Source organism: Alosa sapidissima, chromosome 2 (assembly GCF_018492685.1).
Source record: "Alosa sapidissima isolate fAloSap1 chromosome 2, fAloSap1.pri, whole genome shotgun sequence".
In the NCBI taxonomy this organism is placed as follows: domain Eukaryota; kingdom Metazoa; phylum Chordata; class Actinopteri; order Clupeiformes; family Clupeidae; genus Alosa; species Alosa sapidissima.
In genome coordinates, this window is record NC_055958.1 from 36,600,422 (window position 1) to 36,617,505 (window position 17,084).

General features: G+C 42.1%; 1 protein-coding gene across 2 annotated transcripts; it reads right to left on the bottom strand.

The window, feature by feature from the left end:
* Positions 1-3,903: 3,903 nt before the first annotated feature.
* On the bottom strand, positions 3,904-11,871 carry LOC121700099 (immunoglobulin superfamily member 8-like). Of its 2 annotated transcripts, none has more exons than XM_042082809.1 (5): positions 11,687-11,871; positions 10,374-10,775; positions 7,816-8,223; positions 5,016-5,121; positions 3,904-4,877 (listed from the first exon to the last, which is right to left on the bottom strand). In XM_042082809.1, the coding sequence occupies exons 1-5, from the start codon at positions 11,766-11,768 to the stop codon at positions 4,829-4,831; spliced, it is 1,047 nt and encodes a 348-aa protein (XP_041938743.1). In that variant the 5' UTR covers positions 11,769-11,871; the 3' UTR covers positions 3,904-4,828. The 2 variants fall into 2 exon arrangements, with proteins under 2 accessions (XP_041938743.1, XP_041938752.1); XM_042082818.1 differs by having other exon boundaries at positions 10,374-10,739; positions 11,687-11,870.
* Positions 11,872-17,084: the final 5,213 nt, after the last annotated feature.

Below are 17,084 nucleotides of genomic sequence, written 5' to 3' on the forward strand. Positions count from 1 at the left end.
ACTCACATTAAGCTCCTCACATTCCATGCTAAAACAGAGACAGAGAGTTGCCATTGAAAAGTGCTGACATCGAAAAAAAAAATGTTTTAAATATGTTGAAGAATGAAGAAACTGCAATGGCTCTCAGTAAAGTCCAAAACTCCGCCAAGCACCTCAGATCTGCAAAACAGCCATATTTGTTTTTCTTCATTGTGTGGCAGAATAGATAGCTAAACAACAGACTGAAAGAGTCTAGACTTCAGTGTAGATGTTGCTGTTATCCTCTGAACTGATGACATTAGTTAACACTTGGATTGACACAGTTTTAAAAGTATACACGACTATTCATTGGTATCCAATAGCCGTTGTATGTGTGTGTGTGTGTTTGTTTGTGTGTCTGTGTGTTTGTGTGTGTTTGTTTCTTTGTTTGTTTGTTTGTGTGTGTGTGTGTGTGTGTGTGTGTGTGTGTGTGTGTGTGTGTGATAGAGAGAGTGTACATGTACATCTACAGTACTAAAATAATGTTTTTTTTTAGCCATTTTCACACATGGCGTCCGGACATTGCCCAGGTAATTGTAGGTCCGGATCTCAAACGGACTTGAATGTTCAAACATGGCCTTCACACACACACACACACAATAATGCCTGAAACTCTCCCACTACCTCTTACTCTGAGTTTACTCACCCAGGTTTGTCACTAAATCATGTACTTGGGATACCCCCCAGGGCAGCTGACAGCCTTCACGTCCACACTTTTGCTGAGGCGTGATAAACACATAGCTGCACCAAGGCCGTAGCCATGATGTCAACATTGGGGGGGACCAAATCTGTGGTGCGGTGTGAATTTCAATAACAGAATTTCAATACATTTCCTGCCATGCAAAAATAGTATTAAAATCACAAACAAGTCATTAGTTAAGTCAGTCAATTAGGATATACCAAACTTTTGACGGACATAGGCACGGATGGATTATGAACCCCTGGGCATAGATGCAAAAAAACCCTCCCCTGTTAAGATAGGGGGGCCAGGGGGCATACTTCCCCGGAAGACTTTAAAAAAAAAAATGACCCTTTATATTATGACGACTTGTGAGTTTTGTGGAAATAGAAGAGAAGGGCGGAGAAGTAACTTCACACAGTCTTAGGCTTCAGGGCCCCCTGAGCTCTTGGGCCCAGTAGGTCCATTCAATAATCCATCCCTGGATATAGACCTGTGGTATGACTCCATTTGTCTCCAAAATGTATATTTTAAAAGAAAATACAAACTAGAGTATCTTTGATAACCTCTATATTACACTGCATGCTTACTCATAGGTTTGGACCTAGCCCAATCATATTTTGTATTTTTATTTTATTATTCTGGCGGCTAATCACACAATTTTATGGTTGTTTGAAAGGGATGGGATTCAATAGGCTACTAAGACAGGTCCCTCTTCTGGCTCAAACGATAAACGCAAAACCTCCAGGACAAACCACTCACAGTGTACTCTCTGAAACCATGAATAGGTAACACATTTTTGTGTTATTTACGTTCGATTGCATTTCAGATGGCGGGACTTGTTGGTTTCCTGTAGTAGCCTATAGCGTTTTTTTCTTTATTTTTTTGTATGTCCGAATATTGGGGGGGGGGGATATTTTGGTCACATCTGAATATTGGGGGGGACACGTCCCCCCCAAAGTCTATGGTGACTACGGCCCTGAGCTGCACGCTTCTCCTCTGTGTCATGCTGGGACTCAGAAGCACACGCAGGGAGTCTACAGATTGTGAAAAGTGAAAAAAACAGGTCAGCAATAGGTTAAGTAAACAGATCAGGTACTTCAGGAATAGCAGACAAGCAGGGCAAGCCACTTCTGAGAATCCAGGGGACAGAGTAGAAGTTTAACACAAACAGCACATGGAAGATGAAGTGAAAATAAGGCCTTATTTGTATTGGACAGGTGATTTGGGAGTGTAGGACAGGTGTGTGAGCTTGATCAGTAAGGACATGGCGAGGTGATCAGGAGAGCAAGGAGGCCATCTACTGGACACATATAGGATTGCAGTTAGTGGACAGACAGAGCAATGGGGCAGATAATGCTGTAGCTGCAGAGAATGTAATCAAGGTTGCGATAGTCTCAGGTCCTCTCTCTCTTACTCACTGACATACATGCTTACATTACCTAAGGTCCACATATGGATATGTTGTCTCTATTTTTCATGTGGCTCCCAATAGCTGTCATACTGCACATGTTTTGGCCATTTATAATAAGTGGTGAGTATGCAATTTGAGAGATTCTTAATATCTCACAGCAGATATGGGAGTGTGAGTATTACCACACAGCTCCTTTTGGCCATTGGCGTTCACCATTACAAACCTTGATGCCAATAGCATAGTATGTATAGGTAGATAGAAAGATAGAAGAGAGATAGAAATGAGTAACTGACAAGCATCTGATAAACAATGAATGAACAATGAATTGACTTTGACTTTGACTTTGACTTTGACTTTGACTTTGAATTTATTTGAGCAGTGCCAAAAAAGACTGAACCGTAATCAACACGGTGGCGGTGGCAAAATGTCATGTTGGTGTTCAGTGCTGTAATTGAGTGTTGAGTGGAAAGTGGAGTGCCACACTCATGGTAGTGCAAATAACATTCTGCAGACTTTGTTTTCCATGATCCCAGTTTATTATGAGTTTAAAGCAAGCTTTAAAAACAATGCATACCCAACTTCTCAACACTGTTTGTAGAAATCACTTCAGCAACACATCGATATGTTGACATATTTGTCACATTTGAACTTGTATAGAGTTTCACATACCATACCAAACTCCATAGAAATACATCTAAACTGTGAAAAAGTGATAGTGCAACTGTAAGCGTTGTAACATTTCCACAATAGCATCCACAGGATTTTGGATACTCAAACATCAGAATTATTACCTACTCAGCCTAAAAACATTCTGCGCATTGTACACCTGCCTTAACAGTTATATTAGTCCACAAGTGTTTCTTACAGCTAACACCTCGGCCAACATGTCTCACCAATGCCCAACCTATTCAACTGTGTAGCTGGAGCTCCCCCCGTCAGGCAGAGGAAGGGAAACAAGGACAATCAAGACTTACCCCTCTTTCCAGACAGATAAAATCCAGCAGAACTCTGTCATAGTCTCCAACACAAAAGGAACACGATAATTCCACAAAGACTTCTTTATATATCCAAAGGAAAGAGTAGGGTAATTCCATGCGCACCGGGAGGGGGAAAAAAACCTTCATAGACACCCAGACAAGGGAGAATGCCTTTATCCCTTCCTTACTGGAAGTAGTTTTATTGCTTTTTTTGTGTCCAAAATAAAGAGAGTATAAAATATAAAATTCAGAAAAGTATATATCAAAAAATAATAATATTGAAAAAAATGAAAGGAAGTGTGAAAATAATCCGAAGTACAACCACAATTAATTGAACAGCGAATACACTTAACATGAACGAATGAATATACAAGGCTGAAGGGCAAACCCCCCTTCCGTATTTACATATGTGAACACCCTTATCTAAATATGGTATGGTTCTCCATTCATACTTCTGATTGGTGGTCTTGTCTGTTTATTTTATTTTTGTACTAATTTCAGTCAGGTGATTGACCGTATTCCTGCATCTGTCGCGCTTGTTTTTCTGAGTACCGCTACCCTGAGACATCTTCTAAGCACCCAGTGTTCTATTGTGGTTTGTTTAGTGTAGGCTTTTCTAAACAGCCCACTTTGTTCTGCACCTGCCTCTTACCCAGTCACATGTACATAAACATGATTATACAGTATAATATATCAGGTTCCATTTAACTTCATATAGGAGTACATTGCAAAAATGATTATGTCTCATACAAAGTTACATTTCAAAAATGATTATGTCTCGTACAAAGTTACATTTCAAAAATGATTATGTCTCGTACAAAGTTATATTTCAAGAAAGCAATTCCACATTTCGTTTTATGCTTGGATAGCATGGCGAGGCAAAGCAATTGCGAAGCGCAGCAAAGCGTAGCAGCAGCAACATGTTCAAACCTTTTTTCAGAACTCAAAATCATATTTCTGAATCATTTCCCTCACCATCACCTTGTGTTTTGTTTGTGTCTGTCACACTTATTTTATTTACACAAGGTTCTGACTTTACATCTCACATTTAAATTTTTCAGCCAAGGTCTCTTGGCAGCATGTTGCAGTCCATTTTTATTATTTTTCAATAGTGTTAACGTTAGAAGAAAACGTTCAGCCTAAACATTGTGGGCCCTATTTTCGTGATGCAAAACCTGGCTGAAAGCGGATTATTATCCCAACGCAAAATGTATTCTGATCTTGCACGTCTCTTTGAGCAACGCACCAAGGGTTGTGGCAATTAAAGATTTTTTTACTTTTCCTTCAAATGCGCTGCTGACTATCAAAATACCGAAGCAATGTTTGAAGCTGCGCTGCTTACCTGTTAAAGGGAATGACAGATGTCATTCTCACTGGTTTAAATTATGTTATGCCTAAAACACACCCATGACTGATTTTAGGAACGCCATGTTGCGCCATCTGCCCAACGTTTGATAATGAAAACACTCTCATTGTGAACTGGACATCCCATTAAATTTAAATAAACTTTTGACTAGTGACCTTGCGTTTTAGACCACGATAATAGGGCCCTGTGAATTTCAAGTCCTTCCTATAGAATGCAAATCCAAATTGTATCTGATTGGTAAAGTAGACCCATATATTCAATTTGGTGTTTACAAATGTAAAATATTTGGTGTCAGGAACAAAGAATGGCAAATGGCAACAAAGTATGGCAAAATAGCAAACTAATTCCAAAGGTTCCATGTGTCCTTTAATTCTTTAGAGCTCATCGGAATTTCTCAAGTTGCCCTTCCCTCTCTTCTCTGATCTAGAGAGATAAACATACATCATACATGCATGTACATAAAACAGCAAATGTCCAGGCAGGAGGCAGGACTGTGTATGTTGAGCATGAAGCTGACATGTCTGACCTATCATAGATGATGTGGTTGAATTCTCCTTTTACCTGTATTGATATGTGCATTTGGTGATCCAGTAGGTGAGGAGAAGGGCACTGCAGCACAGCACTGCTCTGATCACCAACACCATACATCCAGATATGGCTTCAAAACCTGCTTAGTAAATACAGTAAAATAACACATCGGGCAGGTACCTGTCAGTGGGTTGTTATTTGGACACTTCTGCAACGACATCAATAAACAATACATTTATCATCAAAAAAGTTTAAAATACACGTGTGTGTGTGTGTGTGTGTAAATTGTAAAAATTAAAGTCATACATTTACCAACACATTGCTATTTATCATACATTTGTGAGTTTTTTTGTCTTGCAATATATGATGTCAGCTGTGTGGAGTTACTTGGAACCTTTTTAATGGTGTAAAAATAGCGATTTAGTTGCATAGGCTACGCTATGCCCCCACAGCTACTCGGCTAAAAACGGCGTAATTTGGAATGCTAGGGGGTGAGCGAAGGCCTATTGGACACATGTGAGTACTCGGCAACATCTTTCAGTACAGCTAAGGTCAATTTCATACCGAACTTCTCCTTTAACACCTAGCTAGTCATGCCACACTTAACACTTAACACCGAGTCATGCCACATGCAGAAGTTCTCTGATGATACTGCAATTGTGGGGTGTATCAGGGACGAACAAGAGGAGGAGTACAGGAGCCTGGTGGAGGACTTTGCAATGGTGCAAACTCAACCACCTACAACTCAACACTTCAAAGACCAAGGAGATGGTGGTGGATTTCTGCAGGTCAAAGCCCACTCTGCTACCAGTCTCCATTGATGGGGTCAATGTGGAGGTGGTAAACACCTACAAGTATCTGGGCTTACAACTGGACAATAAACTAGACTGGTCAGCCAATACTGAAGCACTCTACAAGAAAGGGCAGAGCTGGCTGTACTTCCTGAGGAGGCTGCGGTCCTTCAATGTTTGCAGTAACCTCCTCAGGACTTACCAGTCTGTTGTTGCCAGCGTCCTCTTCTATGCTGTGGTATGCAGGGGAGGAAGCACAAAGAAGAAGGATGCTGGGCAGCTGGTAAGGAAAGCTGGCTCTGTTGTGGGAGCCGAACTGGAGTGCATCACTTCAATATCAGACAAAACGATCCTGAACAAACTGATCAGCATCTTGGACAATGAATGTCATCCACTCCACAGCACTATTGTAAAGCAGAAGAGCCTGATCAGCTGGAGACTTCGCTCACTGTCATGCACAACCGACAGACTGAGGAAGTCATTTGTCCCCAGGGCCATTGAACTGTTCAATGCTTCACTTAAGGGGAGAGGAGAGATAGACTTCTCTGCATAGTCTGTTTACATGCTATATTAGCACATTTGCACAACCCCTCCCTCCCTCCTGGACTGTGGCCATACTTGATGCTTAATACCTTATACTCAATACTTGACCAATGGCTGTAACCCTTTTACCTCAACCTATTCTTGCACTGACATAGTTTTGTTATATTATATTGTCTACATTATACATTATTATGACCACAGCGCAGCGAAGCGGCGGTCATATAGGTTTAGTCAGATTTTTTTTTTTCGCATGGCCAATTTTCCGTCAAGGATTCCCGGGACACTGAAAGACCGGGAAACTTGGTGGGCATATCGCCCCACATGGATAGCATGGAACCATTGTTTTTCGTTTTGATCTGTAGCCCCCCTGCTGGACTGGACCCCCCGAAAGGAGGAACGAGAAACGTAGGGTTTAATCTATGTCACGTAGCCTAGTTGCAGTAACATGGCCGTATCTACCAGAGGACCCCGGCATTTCCTTCTTTAAGTTTCTTTTTCTTTATTGAGTAAAAGTAGCCGAGACAATTATCCTTGCCTCAACACACTGTCACGTGTCACGTATTATAGTTGCAGTCTCTCTCATCAAGTTTCGTTTCATTTATTAATTCAAAATAGCCGAAAAAAAGCCCTATGCAGGTCTTGAGTGGTTATTCCTTCGCTGTTTCTGGGTTTTCGCCTGATTTGGGCTTGCATTTTTCATGACATAGCTCCCCCTGCAGCTTCGGTAACAAGTGACTGCTACGCTAAACCCCCACTAGCAAGAAACTAAGCTAAACACATACAGGGCTCACAATAAAACGGTCGAGCAAACACATTGTTCAAGAGACTATCAAACCACATTACAAAAACGAAGTTCAGCCAAGGGTAGGCTACTTACAATTTCAACAGCAACAAAGCCAAGTTGGAGTCCATTTTGCAGTCTTCTTAGAAACTACAATCTGACTACATTTTCGAGGCGCGATTGGATACTGCCACTGAGTCACATCTGGATGTGTTCGGACCGCGACCAGAAAGTTGCATATTCGTTTTTTTCGCGGAGAAGCACCAGGGGGAGACGAAGCACCCACCAAACGACCCAAAAAGTGTTGTAGAACCATCAGAATGACTCTCAACCTGCATAATTAAGGTCATTTTTGCTAAAATTGTTGCATAGGGCTTCTTTAATAAATTCATATTAAAAATACTTTTTTGGGGGGGTCTGTGTATTAGTATGAGCAGATGAGGAGAAGACTGAGGCATAGAAATCTAAGATTCAAGAATTACTTTTCTGTATTTTCTTGTAGGCTACCAGCTGGTTTAAGTGGTTTAAGGTTTAAGATTTTATCACTAATGCTTGGTCGCATCACATTTACTTAGGACTTCATGTAAGTGAGGACCTATTGAAGTATGACTACGATTAGCACACACACACACACACACACACACAAACAGACTCTCACTCTTCCTTGTGCATGTTTTCCTTTTTCCCAACACACACACACACACACACACACACACACCGGGTTTGACGGTGACCTTGCCCATCTCCTCACTCTTCTCCAGAATCTTGTCCAGGGAGCCTCCGGCCTGCCTCACCCACTCTCTGGCCGTGCACACGTACTTCCCCTGGTCCTCTGGCCGGGCCCCAGACAGCACCAGCCCGTAGAACCCACCTCCACGCAGGTCCAATCGGAGCCCGCCGTCCGCATAGCGCTCGGCAGACGCAGCGGCCACCGTGACCTTGTCGTCAGGGCCGAAGGTCAGGATCTCCGACGCTGGCGAGCCAGCCTTCTTGTGGGACCATGTGACAGACAGGGAGGTGTGCTCGGTGAAAGCTCTGGTGGTGTTGCAGTGAAGCTCCAGCTGGTCTCCTTCAGACACCACAGGCTTTGGGATCGACAGCGCCACCCTCAGGCTGTCCCCTATCACTGTAATCAGAAAACGCAGATGTTAAAAGTTGCTACTAAAATACAGCTTAACCTAAAATAGAGATCCACTTAAAAAGCATAGGGCTAGTTTCCCATTGATTAAGCCAAGCCCTGTGGTCATCATGGCCCAGCTGTTCACTGGCCTTCTGCCAGCTGGGCCATGATGACCAATGTAACCTAATCTTATTATGACAAAAAATAATTTAAAATCAAACAACACCACATATCTACTGCAGAAAGGTCAAGACTCCAGTAGCCACAAACTTCCTATTCCCATAGCAAGGCCCATTCTAATTAGCCTATCTAGACGCACCCTAGCGGCAGCAAATTTAGCCCGGGCTAGTCTAGCAAACTCTCCGTTGGCTTGCGAGCTGGAAAAATTAAACTTCGATAGGGCCAATCACATTGTGTATAGAGTCGTTAGGTGGGCTTAACATAATGATTGATGGCAGAGTTGAAAAGGTTCGGCGTGAATTCCCTGCTAAAAAAGGTGGATGTTGCTGAAGGCGAACAGCGTGACACGAGTTAAGCTTTTTTAAAGTTGACAAAAGTTTAAACTAGCCAACTAGCTCCGCTGGTGGGAAAATGCATGGGACTCATTAGTTGTAGTGCTATCCTATTGCGTGCAGAGAGAATTTAAAAGACAACCGATTATCCCACCCCTCGGACTGAGCACTGCGAATGGTGAGTCCCCAGACCCTACATTTTAATGTGGGTCTGGCTCGTCAGGCTACATTCTAATGGGATGAGAAGGAATCTAGCATTGCACATTCTAATGGAAAAAGAGACTGTGTTTGTTCTGTTGGTCACACACACAGACAGAGAGGAGAGAGAGAGAGCAAATATTCACATCTAAACAGTTGATTTCAAACTGACAGTGACCTTTGGGGTTCACTAGCAGGAGAGTGCTTGTGGTGGTGTATTTCAGCATAAAAGGAAGTGTCTCTATTTGAGCTCTATGACACCACAGACCACCAAGACGCTAGAGGGGCATTTTATATGAGGCCTACAAACAGGATATTACCATGGCAGCTAATCACCAACTAATCGCGGCATGCATAACACACAACTCCTCCCCCCATCACACACACACACACACACACATGCCAAAAGGAGATTAAGGTAGATATGAATCATATTGTTGACTGTTCCACTGTTTTTAAGGTGTGTGTGTGTGTGTGTACAAGGCTCTTCAGGGAACCTCCCCACAATTCCTGGGATTTGCGGATAACTGTGACAGTGAGACAGAGAAGACAGCGATGACCAGAGACCTCACACCCAGCAGTTATTGTGATACTTCCCTAAACATTGAAGCCACTTCCTTCACTACATCTGAGAGAGTCTGAATGGAGAGGACACCCAGAAAGAGCTGAAGTCTGAAGTGACTTCCCTTCAAACTGGACGTCCACAAAACGCTCCCACAACACTCTTCTACTCTTCTAGAAAGTGAATTGGAGTCTTTCCATGTAAAAACGAAATGTGTTTTATAACACAGTAGACGTGCTTTTTGTTTGGTTACTTTTTTTGCTCATTTCGAGCAATAACACCATCCACTGATGATGCAGAGGGAGGCGTTTAAAAATTGCTTAAGGTTCAGAACAACCTGAAATAACCTCATCCACAGTCTGTAGAAAGGACGGGGTGTGTTGAGCTGGGAGGCGGTTGGGAGAAGTGTGCGTGTGTGTGTGTGTGTGTGTGTGTATGTGTGTGTTTGCATGTGAGAAAGATAGATAGAAAGTGTGCATGTGTGTAAGACCTCAGATACTAGAAATACTGGAGGCATTTGTTTTAGAAGAGATTAATAGTTTTATCCAGTCTTCATCGGCACAGCACCACAGGTTGAGGAGTTCAGGAGTTTTCTTAGAAACCACAGCCTGTCCCCATTCCCTGAAGCCTAACTGCATTTGCCCAACAGCAGAGATGCCACTGCTGACTGATGAGTGGCAATAGGTCTGAGAGAGCCGTGCTGAGAGAGTTGGGCTCTCCTGATTCACTCAATAACAACAAAAACACTCATTTAAACACACAGACTCCAGTTACTTTAACTGGAGAGACATAACGTGTCCATGTACAGTAGGCTAATAGCGTTGGTGTTTAAAACATACATCCACACAACTCTCCTCCTAATTTCTGCATGAGTTCAGGCTTACCTTTGAGTGCCACGTCTGCAAAGTAGTTCCCTTTGACCGTCGTGTCCGTGCTGGGAGTATTGCACCGATAGGTGGCGCTGTCTGTGGCTCGAACCTTCTTGATTTTCAGCTCGACAGACGAGTTGCTGAGCTTCTTGATGCTTATGTCGCCACTGGAGACGCGGTCCCTCAAGAGGGCGTCGGGATACGCGCTGTCGAACGTCGACACAACCTGTAACTCCTTCCCCGCTTGCAGCATGGTCCACTCAAAGTCCTGATCTCTGGGACCCTCATAGTCGGATACATCGCAGCGAAGGGACGCAGCCTGGCCCTCAACACTGACCAAAGGGCCGACAGGAACCTTCACAACCCTGCCCTCACATAGAGCTAGAGAGAGAGAGAGAGAGATAGAGATAGAGAGAGCTAGATAGAGAGAGAGGGAGAGAGAGAGAGAGAGAGAGAGAGAGGGAGATGTATTAACATTGAAGAAGTTTGGGGAAAAAAACTGTTCAAGCTGTACATTGATACATGAAATAATCACACCTTTTGAGACAAAGTGAATTGACATAGAGCTAATGTTAAGTCTCATACAGGAAGTCAAACATCTGATCAACACAGCATTTGGACTATGGAGATTCTTCATACATCACTGAAAGCAACCCAGCCAACCGACTGGGCTCGACCACCAGAGCTGAGTCATCAAACCACTGTTCCCTTCCTCTCCCCTCATGTCTATCGCTCTCCCAGTCACCGAGAGTGCAGACAATTCTGCCATGAGCTCACAATTAAAATCATCTGTTGTACTAGCCTGGGGCAGAGGGCCAGCATATGTATCCCTCTGCACACACACACACACAAACCCATACGCACACATGCAGCCACAAAATCATTAACTTAGAAGGCAAAAGATAAATAATACACAAAACCCTCCCTGAGGTCAATGATAACAGGCTTACTTTTATAAGGGTCCAACAAACAATGATTCTCATTGCATTAAAATAGATTTGATATTTATTAACACAGGAGTAAAACAGGAGGGAAATAAAGATTCCATCACAACTTACTCAAAATCCTTAATTACCGGGGAATGTTGCATGCCTAACTATCTTAATTTATGCAAGATATTATTCTAGCACATAAAATAATGAAAAGAAGAGTACTTAGCAATACCAAAATGGTATATTGGTATTATCAGCAGTCATTCACAAGCTATTAGGTAATGCCTGCTTAGCTATTTATTATGGCATGTTATTGTAACATGCCACCAGATGTTTTGTTTTATGATTCAAATCTAGCAGTTAATATCATGGAGGTAAAGAGTCTGATCAACTCACCTTCAGCATGGCCACCCAGACAGAGAACATGTAAGAGCAGGAGGACCAACATGGCTTTGACTGGAGTCTGTTTCTCCATCATGAAGAGTTAGGCAACGACTAAATATTCACCTTATATCAGAATTTGACATATTTTAGGTCTAGCAGCATAGATATACTGTAAATCTGCCCTTGCCCCCTCCCCAAGCCTTTCTCACCAGCTCTCTCTCTCTCTCTCACACACACACACGCACGCACACACACATTAGATGTACAGCCTGCATGAGCACATGATTACATGGGCTGCGGTTACCATGTTTCCATTTCCTGCAGTACACCCTCAACTGTCCACCACACACAGCACCATGCATACGATGGAAACTAGTGGGCTAGCTGTGTACAGGAAACATGTCTCCCTGCACCCCCAACAGACCACCAGGTTGTGGTCTGCTTTTGATCTCTCATATATCAAGGTTTGTAGTCAGGTATACAACACTGGAACAGTGTTGTTGTGATCGCGGCAATATTTTCTGCATTCTTGACTGCAGTCTAAAATGCAAATAATAAATAATTCAAAATGTGTTGCAATTACTAGTGGCACACTATAGTGTAGGGTACAGTTTAGTGTAAACACATTCTGGATGTTTTTGTCACAGATTTAATCCTCACCATGATTATGGTGCTATGGAGGATAATAGCCATCTTTGGTTACATCCCAATACAAACTGTAGTAACAGCAAAAACGCACACAGATCACACACATTCAATTTGAACTGTTTTTATTGAAAAATGACACAAAATGTCACCAATAAAATTGAATTAAATAATAAAATCCGGCGAGTTTTCACATAGATCTCCGTTTCTCGAGGTCTCCGAGTACTGTCGGTATGAAAAATTTAAGAAAAAACTAAAAAAATCGGTAGTACAGTAGCTGCTTGTCTGCGTTAGCTGCTGGCTGAAGCAACACAAGCTAAGTAAAACCGATTGTTTTCAATTTTTTTGCATACCAACAGTACTGGGTGACCTCAAGAAATGGAGATCTATGTGAAAACTCATCGGATTTCGCCTTTACATAATATAGCCTGATCTGTTTTCTTTTTCAGCTTGCCCTGAAATAATGAAAAATTAGGTTCAACAATAATGTCAGATGGTTTCATTTACAGTATATTTAAGCAATAAGCCCCGAGAGGCCGTTCTATATCGTGAATATAGCACAGCTGCGGGGTGTTGTTACAGTAGGCACGAAGCGAGCGAAGTGAAGCTGAGTGTCGTTAGACAACCCTCAGCTGTATTCACGATATAGAACGGCCTCAAGGGGCTTTTTGCTTTTATAAGACGGCTACCACATATAGTACATTACAAATTGATACAAAAAAAAAAACAAATAATCATTTCATCTACAAATGTCCATTGTTGTTCCACCGCTAGTACCGCTAGGGAATGTATATTGATCATGGCTGTAGCAGTCATTATAACTAACTGGCCTATCATCCAGTCGATGTGGTCTGGATCAGATCACCTGACTAGACTGGCTTCGCAGTAACTCAGTGCAGAGGCAGTGTCCTGTGAAGTGATGTGCACCTGTAGAATAGCAGATAGCATGAGACAATATGCTGTAGTAACAACAACACAATTCATGGCCTCAATCCAGGCATAGCAATACCTGAAACTGATATGAATATATCTGGCCAAAACCATGATGTGCAATTGCTCTGGACACCTGGATGTGTTGTGCGTGTTGCGTGTGATGCAGGATCATGAATGTTGTTTGTTTGACCTCTGACCTCTGAGTGTGCAGAAGCAGATGATGGTGACGATGAGAATGGCCACTGCACAGGCAGTGCACACACACACACATAGATCAGCCAGTCCGGATCTGAGGCTGGATCAGTCCTGATGGGTGGACTCTCTGTCAGGCAGAGAAACACTGGTTATCAGGAGCAATACAATGTGATGGATAGAGGTCGTAAAGGGACCTAATTATCAGATAAATTGTTTAATGCTTGCATTGGGTCGTGTTTATTGATATTTTTGTCGAGAGTTAATTAATACTAGTCGAGGAAACTAAACGATCACACGATCAAACAATATTTTATGGGGGGGGGAGGTGGGGGGGGCAGCTGGGTCCAGACTTTTTATTGGGGTGGCACTTGGGAATAAAAACTACTATTTGAAAACTATTCAAAAAGTTTTGAAGATTACATCAATACATTGTGTAAAGCCAACACTGATACACAGGTCAGTTTGTTGTCCACTCAAACACATTTTCCAGAAATAGGCCAATGCTATAAAAAAGTACATTATGATAATGCACCTTACTTAATCAGTCTTATTCAAATGATGTTAACTCAAAGAACAATAATAAATACTACAGATATTGTATATAGATATTTAATCTTATACTAATGGCCAAACTATATTTCTTTCTGATATCCACTCCAAGTACTTGGCTGTAAGTAACATAGCTCTGAATTAAGAAATTAACCCTTAGAACCCTAGACTGAAGTGCCATACACACATGCTATACATTGTTTGTTTTTTTCAGCAGAGTCTAGGCTACCCAGATCTGCCACAATTTCATGTATTAATACTTGCATTGATTTAAATAATAAAAATACAAAAAGTGTATTATAAAAATTCTTATATTTTGACATGTATCTCACCACTGCAAGCTGTCAGCTGGCACATGTGTGCATAGGGCAGACTGTTCTGAATCTGGCAATATCATTGTCATGGTGGAGGGATTCTCTGGGGCTGAGCAAATGTGAAAAATATGTGGTGTGTGCCTTACGGAAATAAATGCCATTTGTTTTATTTAGCCCTACTCTATTTTTGGCCATTCTCACTACCTTTAGTTATAAGCATTTATCCTGGTCATTGTAAGTGCCATTTACACATGCTATATGTTTTCAGAAAAGTCTAGGCTACCCAGATCTGCCACCAATTCATATTAATACTTGCATTGATTTGATTTTTTAAACAATACAAAGACAAAAAGTGTATTATACCATTCTTATTTTGAAATGTATCTCTGTCAGCTGGACATGACTTTCATCTTTTTCATGTGTAGGGCAGACTGTCCTGAATCTGGCAATATAGGAACCATGGTGGAGGGGGGCTTTGGGGCTGAGCAATTTACAGCCATGGTGTGCACCTTGAACAAGATTAATGTACCAACAACAAGCAAGGAATTTGGCACGTTTTCATGATCCACTGGGTCGTTATGGGCCACACAAAATACGGTGTTGCTAAAATTGCTCCTATTGTGGCTGAGACATGCGTTCATGAGTATCCAACTACATCTGATGAGTTAAGTAAAATACATTCACACACACAAAAAAAACATCACTAATGTTGTAGACATTCCTTTATTCTGAGATACATCAATAGGCTCTCAAAACAACCCCAAACAGACATAAGGTCTTTATAGAGCAAATCCATATAGATTATTTGTCAAATAAACCAGTAAAACAGAATTAGGGGATGGAATATATAACATTCACACTCATAGCTCATATTTTAAAAATAAATCAGTGAAAAAGTATCCTGACAAAAAAGCAGCATTTTAATGCCTTAGTCATATTTCATAATTTCAATTCTTCTTTAGGTTACTGTACCTGATAGCCCAGTTTGAGAGGTGCAAGACGCCTGACATTATTATGACCGCCGCGCAGCGAAGCAGCGGTCATATAGGTTTAGTCAGATTTTTTTTATTTTTCGCATGGCCAATTTTCCATCAAGGATTCCCGGGACACTGAAAGACCGGGGTACACGAAACTTGGTGGGCATGTAGCCCCACATGGATAGCGTGGAACCATCGTTTTTCGTTTTGATCTGTAGCCCCCCCGCTGGACTGGACCCCCCGAAAGGAGGGTAGGGCAGACACAGTTTTCTGTGAATATCTGGAGCAGATAACTTTAGTAGACAGGGGTCAAGATTGTCTTCTCCAGTGAAGCTCTTCGGATCCAAGCCATTCAGAGCCCCTAGGACTTCACTAACCGTAAAGGGGGTTAAAGAGAACTGAACACCAGGAGTTGAGGTACCTGCCTGGGCCTCATCGAGGGGATGGGAGCAGGGGTGGTCCTTAAGTTCACTAGACTTTTCGTCAAAAAGGTTATTAAAGGCTGCACAGATCTCAGTGGGGTTCTGTAAAATGTTATTTTCAAGCATTATAGAGGAAGGGATGGAAGCAGTTGCGTTGGAGGTGATTGATTTAAATGCTTTCCAGAAAAGAGTGGGATTTGAATAGGAATTAGAAAGCAAGTTGAGAGGATAATTTGATTTAGCTTGTCTGACCTTCGAAGTAAATTTATTTCTGATTTCTCTGAAGGTGGCCCAGTCGAGGTCAGATTTTTGTACGTCTGGCCAACGACCAAGCTTTGCATCTGGAAAGAAGTAAAATGGACAGAAAACCAAGGATTTGATCTGTTTTGTACTCTGTGCTTTTTAAGGGGGGCATGGATGTCAGCAATAGAGAGAAAGGACTCGCGAAAGAAGTCCAGGGCTAGCGTAACATCAGAGATTTTCAGAGGTGCTGTGGATGTTGCTGCAATACAAATCATTTAGGAATGCCTGCTCATTAAATTGCTTCATATTTCTAAGACAATGCGAGAGGGTGCCTTCTTTAAGTGTGTGTCTCTGATACAAGCTATGGGCAAGGCCGTAGTCATGATGTCAACATTGGGGGGGACCAAATCTGTGGTGGGGTCTGAGGGCCATGCAAAAAATATGATTAAAAAATCACAAACAAGTTGTTACGACGTTTTTTCCAACTTGTGTGCCGTAGCCACATTTGATTCCTACGTTTTGCCCGCATGGATGCACGATCGAGTGCGCATCTAAATAATATGCAAGATGCAACAACCATTTCTAAGAGGCCTATAAACAGGGTAATTCCTGGCATTAGTACTAGCATATGAATGCATTATTTATGTTGTATGATGTGAAAGCAAAGAATGACACAGGCTTGCACAAATTCATCATTTAAAATAAAACTTTTCACTTTCACTATCATTGCGAGTATAGGTTACAATATGGAAAATGTTTCAAAGTTCCCTTTGTGTCTGATCGGCTCCAAAAATGTATGGGATTTCCTTAGCCTGTGCTACACCTTTCCAACAAGTTTTGTGAGAATTGTGAGCTTTTGCGATATTGTTGCCAGCCCTACCTCACCGCAGTAGGGTCAGAGAGGGTTAAAGCGGAGCTAGTACAGTAATCAAGGATCTTTGGTAGGGTGCAGCAAATGGAAGCTTTTGATAGCGCACGCCACTAACGAAAAACTAGGGTGACCAGAAGGGTTCTTTTTCCAGGGCATGTCCTCTTTGAGACCTTACAAATCGTCCAGAATTTTGTTATTCTAGAGCCTCAAACGTGTTTACAGCGAAATTGCATTGCGTTTTTCCTCTGTCGTTCACAAATA